General features: G+C 43.0%; 1 protein-coding gene across 1 annotated transcript in view; it reads left to right on the top strand.

Moving 5' to 3' along the window:
- The first annotated feature begins 6,350 nt into the window (after positions 1 to 6,350).
- The window catches only part of LOC149002386 (mitochondrial Rho GTPase 1-like), a 50,998-nt gene continuing 47,506 nt past the window's right edge, over positions 6,351 to 9,842 (top strand). The window contains exons 1-6 of the mRNA XM_089137266.1: positions 6,351 to 6,501; positions 6,679 to 6,898; positions 7,149 to 7,281; positions 7,397 to 7,546; positions 8,165 to 8,341; positions 8,491 to 8,742. Of these exons, the coding sequence (XP_088993392.1) occupies positions 6,684 to 6,898; positions 7,149 to 7,281; positions 7,397 to 7,546; positions 8,165 to 8,341; positions 8,491 to 8,742 (927 nt within the window). The 5' untranslated portion in view covers positions 6,351 to 6,501; positions 6,679 to 6,683. The remainder of the gene's footprint in view (positions 6,502 to 6,678; positions 6,899 to 7,148; positions 7,282 to 7,396; positions 7,547 to 8,164; positions 8,342 to 8,490; positions 8,743 to 9,842) is intronic.

The following is a 9,842-nucleotide window of genomic DNA, read 5'->3' as shown; positions in this document are numbered from 1 at the left end:
GTCAAGAATTTAAACAAGATCGAAGCAACTTTGTCAAAAGCAACACAAAGTCAAGAAGCAACACAGATTCAAGAAGAAGAAGAAGAACTGAGTTGGGAAAACATATGTTATCATTTGTTTATCTCCCTCGGGGATTGTGAAGCATTCTGTAAATACAAAATCCTCCGCAATTCCATACTCTTTATCCAACTTTTCCAGAAGAAGCCTGATCTTTGATCAAACCTGTATTCAAGGCAAGCTCTTCATAGCTGAATCCTTTCAGAGGAGACAAAGGAGGAGAGTCGTCAAGATGATGCATTATATCCGGATCTGGAGGTGGAAGGTCCGTTGCATCCTTGGCCTAAGCAGGAAGAGGAAGTCCCAGCTTTGTAAACACTTCAGGATGACAATTGGCGCTGTGGGGAGTCGTGTTGAAATAAGGATTTCTCCTTAGTATCGATTTTCATACCTCGTTCTCACCATCCCGGTATGCCTGGAAGTTATAAGCATTCAGCATGTCAACAAAAGGCTTACTCTGCAAATATTTGAAGATGCAAGCCCTGCGAACATTAGTTGAAAGGGACTCAGGCAAAAGGGTAACAGCTTGCCTTTGGGACGTTAACACAGCTCCAGACCCTTTCGCCCCTGCTAAAAGCTTTCCTACTTCCTGCTCCAGCTGCCGGATCTTCTCCCTGGCATCATCCAAATCCAAACGAAGACGCTCGTTCTCAGAATTCTTCTCTCGGGCAATCTGCCAAGCTTGGTTTCCAAGACGAGTATTCTCAGCATCTTTGGCTTTGGATTCTTCCCGAAGCCTGGAAACTTCATCACTCAGTCTACTGAGTCTAAAGGCTGCTTCCACTTGGTTGTGGAAGTTACTAGTGAGACTCCTGCAACAACTTAAGAGTTAGTCAAGAGCAAAAGAAAAAATCTTCAGAACGAAAGGTAATGAAGAAAAACTTACATCACCAGTGATTTCATAAGTTCTCTATCTGGGACCGTAGAGAGGGCTCTGCTCTCGGCAGGCATTTGAACAGTAGTGCACCATTCTAGTGCCTTGTCAAAATCGCTTGTCACCAAGTCGACCTTTTCAACGACCAAGAAGGATGGAACACGTCATCGGCCAACCGAGGGCGCTTCCTAGTGGCAAAATCCTCGGCCTCATGGAAAACCTCCTTGGAAGGAGTGGAGGAGGATGCCAAACAAGCACTAGAGTTGGAAACCCGAACGACAGTTGCGGGGACCACATCTTCCTCAGAGGCCCGAAGGGTCTTCATCATGGAAGAAGACTCCAGCGTAGTGCCGGAAGGGGTTTCAGCAGTGCGAGCAATGATGTAGGGAGCCACATCCCCCTTAGGAGACCGAAACGGTCTCTCTAGGCAAAGGAGGTGTGGGAGAAGCACCAGCAGAAGCTGTGGGAATCTGATCTGAAGATTCACCAACAGCAATCTACCCACGTTTAGAAGATTCGCCAACGGCAATCACTTCAGAGGGAACAACCTTCGTCAAGACCTTGAGCAGTCTTCTTGCAAGATTTTGCCCTAAGATTATCCAAGTTAATTATTGGAGGCACTACAAATAAAAAGCAAGCATCGTCAATACGAGAAATCCAACAAAATATAGCAGAAAAGGGAAAACCCTAGATTTCTGTCGAACAGATGAAGTAACAAATACCCAACAGGGAACTTCTGTAATGAGTAAACCTCAAGTACAAATACTGTGGAGATTACTCACGAAGAAGGGAGAAGTTCATGATAAACTGAATAACAGAGGAGAAAACTTACTTGTTCAGGTTCTGATCGAAGATATTGTTGGAGGACAAGAGTACGGAGACGGCAAAGGAAGACAAAATACTACTTTGCAAATATGGCAGACAAGACTAACTTGCAGATAGCGAGATAAGGATGAAGCACCCTTGAGGAACTTAAATAGCCTCAAGGAGTGATGCGACGGTTGAAAGCCCAAGTTAATCAAGGGACAGGATGGAAGAGACGCTTCGAATTCCAAAAAATGCAGGATCAATGGTCAGGAGATAACGGCGCTTCAAATTTGAAACTTGAAGGCTGGCCTAGGTTTCCGCATGGAACAAGTGTGCACTGATACGAGGATACTGCCAAATACCAACTGTCACACCAATATTAAATAAGAGAGTATTTCCAATTCCTTGGGAAGAGCAACTTGTACGCGAATACAAGGAAACGTTTGGGCTTCGTCATAAAGAAGGAGCAGTGGGGAGATAAAGTTCAAGTGTCACAAAAGGTTCGGAAGAATCAAATTTACCGAACGCATCTCTCCCGAACGCAATCATTGGAAGAGTTCGAGAAAAAGAAGGCAAATTTCTATTTCATTATAGAAGACCATGGGGGGCCAACCCTTACAAATAAAAAATAAAAAAAAGATGGTTTCCTATTGTTCTTTCTCATTTTCGGCCGAAGGATCATTGTCTAAGGAAGGCTTTTGAGTCTCTTCGGAAAGAGGCAGTGAATCAGCAAGATACTTCTCGATGTCTAGATCTGCTTTGGATAAGGATCCTCTTATTCCAAAACCCAATCAGGGAAAGGCAGCTTAAGCTTCTCGAAGATTTCCTTGTGACACACCTCCTGAAAGGGAGTTGTGTCGAAAGAAGGATTAGATTCAAGAATCTTTCTCCAAACATCATTATGCCCCTCTCGATAAGCTTGAAGGTTGAAGGAACCCAACAAGTCATTGAAAGGAACGCTGTTCAAATACTTTCGAATGCGGTCCCTCCGAAGATCTTGTGGAAGATGTTTGGGCTTACTAGGAACTACCATTTTCGACAAGCGTTCGTTCTCCAAGGCCTTAAACTCGAGCCTCTCACCGAACGCGGTAGCAGCATTTTTTTGTTTCTTGGCCTCGCGTTCGGCAACAACAACACGACTGACTGACAAGTCAAGTTCTTTTCTCAAAGAACTCATGGCCTCCTCATTCTTCTCCTGTGACTCTTCGGCTGCTTTCTTCAGCCGGTCCACCTCATAATTGGCCTTCGCCAAATTCTCTTCGCAGGTCTGCAACAAGGAGCCGCTACGACCAACTCGGCTCAATGCCTCCATGTGTTGATAGAAGCTCAACACAACATTCCTAGAAAGGCAGGAGGATTATTAGAAATCCCAAGAAAGATTACAAAGCAAGTAGTAAAAGCTCAAGAAAAGTAATACCTTGTGGAAAGACGAATGAGAACGTCGTCTTGCAGGATTTCAAAGGCCTGACGGTTGACAGGCATAAGGCCGAGAGAGCTCCACTCAGCAGCCTTCTCGGGATCCTGTGTGACTCGGTCTGTCCGTGTCAATGACCATTGGGGGACGAAGATCTCCTTAGAATCTTTATTCTTTTTGGATTTCTTTGAGGCAGAAGCATCGACCGAGTCGTGCTTCCTTTTGGTTCGGACAAGAGAGGGAATTTCGACCTCTTCCACCATTGGTTTCTTCCCTCTCCCCGAAGCCTCAACCACTGGCTTCAAGTTTCTAATACCCTTGAAAGAAGGGTCTGGGGGCGGCACTGAGGCCACCTGTTCTGCAGTCAATGTCCGAGGAGATCGTTGCTCTGCAGTCACAATGGCCTTGGCAGCCTTCACCCGAAGGCTATCTAGATTCATTCTTGGAGGCACTACAAAGAAAGACGAAAGTCAGAAAGTTGAAAAAAATTCGCAGTACATTCAAGAAAGCAAAACGTGGCAGCTAGAAAGCTCACGTTGAGCCAACCCCCAGTATTGGAGAATGGAGTTGTATTCCATCTCATGTCCATGTATCTCTTGATACCATGGAATTGACTTGATCTTTCTGACAACAGCTCTGTCTTCTTTGGATAGTTGAGGGACCCGATTGCCCTCAGAGTATAAAGTATACAGTTTCCAGGTGGTCGGGAAGTTAATATCTGATTGAGGCGCTTGGCAGAAAAAATACCGCTTGCGCCACCCTTTGTGATTGGAAGGGCAGGTTTCTCTAGCAAGAATGCTGCCCAACCAGTCAAGCTCAACTTTGTTGCGCTTGGAAAGCACAACCCAACCAGGAGGATGGGAAAGAGAAAGAACATGAAAATGTACAAAAAGAGGAAGAGAAGGTATGATACCAAGCTCAAAACATAAACCCAAGAAGCCAATGATAAGAAGCCAGCTATTGGGAAGAAGCATTCCGAGACAAATGTCCCAATGATTCAGAATAGCAGAAAACAAAGTATTGAAGAAGGGAAAGCGAACTCCGCTCTCCAGAGTATCTATGTACATGGAAAATTCGCTAGGAAGGATCGAATCAACCCTCTCATTAGAAGTAGGGGCCCTAAGTTGGTACGAAGAAGGAAAGTCGAAGCGTTGGACAGCTAAAGGAAGGTTTTCCTTAGTAAAGGAGGAGGCAACAGAGCCAGGTCCATCAGTGGACTTGATAGGTTGTTTGGACTGCCCAGAGGATTCGGTAGTCGCCTTTGGAGTTCTGGATGGTCCAGACTCAGGAAGGGCAGAAGAAGCCCTAGCATTTTCTTCTACTTTTCTTAGTTGGCTAACTTCTGCGAAGTCACGCCAGAGAGCAGTTAGGGTTTTCTTGTCGCTATCCGACTGGCCCAGAGGGGACAGAGGCAAAGGCCTCATCACCAGTATCGCCCTTACCAGCGTTAAGTTCAGGAGGAATTTATGAAGAAACCCTACCGCCCTCCATTACTAAAAAGTCTGATGGTGGTTTCTAAAGAAAAAAGAAACCTAGAGACGAAAGTAAACTTTGCAAAGGAGACAGTAGACTTACTGAATCATTGAGGTAGAAAGCTCGAGAGCTAGAAGATCGTGAGGGCGCGAAGAAGAGGACGAGGTTTCAAAATTCCAGACAAAGAGAATGAAACCTACGAAGACAACGAACCGCTTTTAAGCGCTTGCACGAGTGCTCGAGGATGTGTAAGATCGAGATGGACTCAACATCAACGATCGAGATTTGGAGACGGTTCGAAAGTTTGAACTCAAGAATAAAAAACAGGCGTTCAGAAACCGTCAAACCGTCGTTTCGATTTCGTGAGCAACCATAGTTTCGGCTACAAAGGACGCGTGGCGTCACCCCCACAAAAAGTGAGAATACTCACAATGCTCGAGGAAAAAGCGATACAGCTGCATTAAATGTGACATGACATTTAATGGGTTGGGGATTATGCAAAACTATTGTTCGACGAAGAACCCAGTTAAAAACCAAGCCCTCGGGATCGACCGAACGCTTGGTCTGGGGGGCTCGTGATATGGAGAAAATATAATCGAACCTGGTTCAAACTTGATTCTATCCTCGACTCTGGTCAGGAAGAAATGAATCGACTCGCTTCCGAGTGAGCCGGGTCCGGGAGATAGGTTGCTAAAGAAGAAAACTAATTTAGTCACAAGCACGCCCTAATCCGATACGATCGGAATAGGCTAATCAACCTAAAGACGGGCTAGTATTTGACGGTTGTCACTCATCGGTATTATATGGATAACTACCATATAACGATCGTATTATCAAAGGAGTCATCTACTAGTCCAACCTAATAGAGATCTATTACTCAATGGATTTATCTGTTAAGATCCAACGACTATCCGAAGAAGGCTCAAATACATCAAACGATGGAGATTCGAAGGTACACTCTATATAAGACATCACCTACTCACAAGGTAGGGAGGAGGATATACAATCTGAATCGTATTCTCGTTATTCATTCATTAGCTCTGTGCTCTAGCAGAGCCGTTTGTAATTAAGTTCATCAACTGACTTATCCTTCGGAGGTGGACTCCCGATCCCAGCGGTCGGCCCACATTTGACGTTTGTTTTTGTAGGTCATTCTCAGGAGATCTAAGGGCTGAGCAGATTTTGGACACATCAGTAGTAATATAGAGAGTACTACAAGTTCATTTATTAGACTCCACCGAATGGTTCGTCAAAAACAAATCTTCAAACCAAAAACCCTTTTAAATTTCATCTTGTGCTATGATTGATTGTTTTTAAATTGGGTTCTTATTCAGTGAAGTGAGAATGTAAAGTTTTTTTTTTTTTTTTTTCTTTTTATAAAATTCATCTCTTTTTTTGGTTGGTATTTAGTTTGACAGGTAAAAGAAATACATTTAGATTGGATAAAATATTTACTCAATTTAGATAAACTTTATGCGTTGGACATCCATACTTAATCCTTCTGATTGTCCCTTATAATTAGTAGAATGATTATTTAATCTTTGAATTTATGCTCAATATTCCTGATTGTACGCCAACTACCTTGTGGTAAAATGGTATTTAGTGTAACATTATTAAACGGGTTATAAAGGGTTACGGTTCGGTTTCGTGCTAGTGCGGAAGTTTCGGTTTGTGCCGGTTTGGGCTTTAGCAGGCCGGTGCGTTCGGTGTTAATGGTTTGTGCTGCAAATTGACAGCCCTGGACTCTCATCTTCGTTCTGTGTTCTAACTTCTTCCTCAAGGATTCTAGTGTACATTCACGCCCGGCACCCAGAATTAGGGTTCTGGCGGTTTCTTTACTGCCAAGAATTCCAGAGGGTCTCAGCACTAGAATCAGGTTCATTTCTCCCTTTGATTCTCTTTAATTACTCTTCAGGCTAGCTTTTCATCGTTCAGTGACTTGTTTGTGTATCTGAATATATAGGTATAGCCGTATGGGTATTAATTAATTGGGATTAACTAAGCGGTCGTAACTGTAAAATCTTCTGATTTTGTTCTTTTGTATTCTCTCCAGCTTCAATGGCGGGTTCAGATGGGAGTGCCTGTTCACCTTCTCTGAGCAGTGTCCGTGTCGTCGTGGTTGGAGACCGTGGAACTGGAAAGTCGAGTCTGATTGTTACAGCTGCCTCTGAAGCGTTTCCTAGCAACGTTGCGCCTCTGTTGACTCCTAAACGGCTGCCAGCGGACTATTATCCCGACCGGGTACCGCTTGTGATCATTGATACTTCATCCAGGTTTCAAATTTATATTCATCTCTGTTTGTTGAGTTGGGCTCATTCCCTGTTTGTTGCAGTAATTTTATCGGTTTTTAATTTGACGTTGATCTGTATTTCATTCTTGTTAGCCCATTAGCTTAGAGAATGGATTTCTAAATTTATTCAATCTCTGTTGGTTGAGTTGGGCTCTTTCCCTGTTTGTTGCAATTAATTTTTTTCTGTATTTAGTTTGACGTTTATTTGGATTTCGTTTTTCTTATTCTATTAGCCCAGAGAATCGAAATAAGCTTGCTGAAGAATTGAAGAAGGCTGATGCTGTGGTATTAACTTATGCATGTGATGTTTCTGTGACGCTTGAGCGACTTAGTACCTTTTGGTTGCCAGAGCTTCGTCGACTAGGGGTTCGGCCTTTTATGGTTTCTTCTTCTGGTTCTATATTGATTGGTAGTATTGCATTTTCTGTGTGCATATCTTGATTGCGTCCCCTTTCTCCTTTCCTTATCGGGAAAAATACAGGTGAAGGTGCCGGTGATTGTGGTTGGCTGCAAGCTGGATCTACGTGATGATCAACAGACTGTGAGCTTGGAACAGGTGATGTCACCCATCATGCAGCAGTTTAGAGAGATAGAGACTTGTATAGAATGTTCTGCGCTCAACTTAATTCAGGTATGGTGTAATTTATTTTTCCTTAGTTTCAGCTGTTCAGTAGGAATTAGTTTGGCGTCAGTATTCTTTTAGTAGCACTAATCCATTCAGTTTTGGCAAAACTGAAATAGGCTTCAAACATTACCACCTGCAGTAGTTTATCGGTAAATACTTAATTTGATGCCACATGAAAAAGACAAGAGTTGAGCAACAAAATTTATGCAGCTTCTATAGAATTTATCAAAATTGTAAATTTATCTTTCTTTTTGGTTGGCAACTTTACTATTACAATGGGTGTCGAGTTTTATTGTGGAATCAAGTGTTTCTAGCCTAGTTAATCTGAATTGGGCTTCTAGAATCAATCTTCCTAGTGACAGGTTGTCAAGAGGTGTAGCCTTTGGTTTGTGGCCCCTACACTTGTGCCCTGAGGTTGGGCACTTGCTTTAGTGACCCCCTTTAAAGCTAGATTGAAATACTGTCTTTCATCTAATGCGTTTCTTTTGTTTCTTGCCATCTTTATGTGTGTGTGTGCGCTTTGTTTGCTATTGATGTTTAGCTTTGGCCAACTTGTGGCCATCATGTGATACCGAGTGCCACACCCTGTTTCGGTTGGTACTAAGTTTATTCATCTGCTTGCAGGTCCCTGAGGTTTTCTATTATGCTCAAAAGGCAGTTCTCCATCCGACAAGCCCACTGTTTGATCAAGAAACTCAGACCTTGAAGCCCCGATGTGTGAGGGCATTGAAACGGATATTTATTCTATGTGACTATGACCGGGATGGAGCTCTCAATGACGCAGAATTAAATGATTTCCAGGTTTTCTTCTTCTCTATTATCAATTAAATAGTTGTATATACATAAAAGTTTTTTTCCCCTTACATGTGTTTTAGTAGTTGGGGATATGCAAGGCAACTTTTTATGGTTCTCAATTTTGAGTATGCTTTTTCTTATTTTCCTGTGAACAGGTTAAATGCTTTAATGCTCCACTGCAGCCATCTGAAATAGTTGGTGTTAAGAGGGTTGTACAGGAGAAACTGTCTGAAGGGGTCAATAGTCGTGGTCTTACCTTGACAGGATTCCTTTTCCTTCATGCACTATTTATAGAAAAAGGTCGCCTTGAGACAACATGGACAGTCTTGAGGAAATTTGGATACAATAATGATCTTAATCTCAGGGATGATCTACTTCCAGTCCCAATTAAACGAAATCCTGATCAGGTATTTTTCTTAGTGTGATTTTTTTTCATAATGAAAAAACTTGCTGAAATGTTGTTTGGCTGTATAAGCTTGATGATACATTAGACTTTAAGTTTTAGTTTTAGTTTTTTAGATTTAATTTATAACTTTGATTTCCCCTAGAAAAATGGGTTGGGTTTTTTTATATCTTGACTGGGGCAGTTGACCTAACCTTTCCCTTGGAAATATTTTCTTTTGAGCCGTTATCCATACCCCCCAAATAAACCCAAATGTCAAGATGCTAGAAACCCACAATCAACCCATACCCCTCATCCAAGGGTAGTCTAAAACCCTTACTGCGGTCTTAAAGAGGATCCTGGAGTAAACCACATATCTGGTCAACATCCCTACAAGGTAAACCTAGAATTTGGTGTACGTAACCAGACCACTCTCCGACAGGTAAGTGAAATCCGCCCTGGCATCTTACCCTAAAACCCAGCCAAACGTAATGCTAGAAACCCACAATCAACCCATTCCCCTCATCCATAGGGTAGTCTAAAACCCTAATATACTGCTGGTTCTATTAAAGAGGATCCTGGAGTAAACCTACATATCTAGGTCAACATCCCTACAAGGTAAACCTAGAATTTGGTGTACGTAACCAGACCACTCTCCGACAGGTAAGTGAAATCCAGCCCCTTGCTTACCCAATTACCTTCCCTAACCATTGCACAAATCACCCCCCACCCCTCTGTCCCTTGTGACAGCACCAGTCCCTCTCCTTCCCCTTCTTGCGGCAGCTTTGGAAGCCAAGAGAAAAAAAAAGAAAGAGAGAAATGGGGTAAGTGAAATCCAGCCCCTTGCTTACCCAATTTCCCGTATTCATCCCTAACCCCCCCCCCCCCAGGCCCACCGCAGGTGTCCCATCTTTTCTCCCCCTAACCGCAGGTTTCCCTAACCCTTCCCTTCCTTTCCCATACCTTCTACCCAATCCTCACTCCAGTTTCAAGTGAGAATTCTCCTCCATAGTTGAATTACTATTTTCTCAAATTGTTAAGACCCTAATCCTTCCAAAATCTATTCCATCTTAGTTGATTGAAACCTTAATTTCCCAATCCATCCCACTTTGGGTTTCTTTGGGT

This window comes from Hakea prostrata, chromosome 10 (genome assembly GCF_041222555.1).
Source record: "Hakea prostrata isolate BN-2017 chromosome 10, UWA_Hpros_2, whole genome shotgun sequence".
Taxonomy (NCBI): Eukaryota; Viridiplantae; Streptophyta; class Magnoliopsida; order Proteales; family Proteaceae; genus Hakea; species Hakea prostrata.
This window is presented reverse-complemented; position numbering and strand designations above follow the sequence as displayed.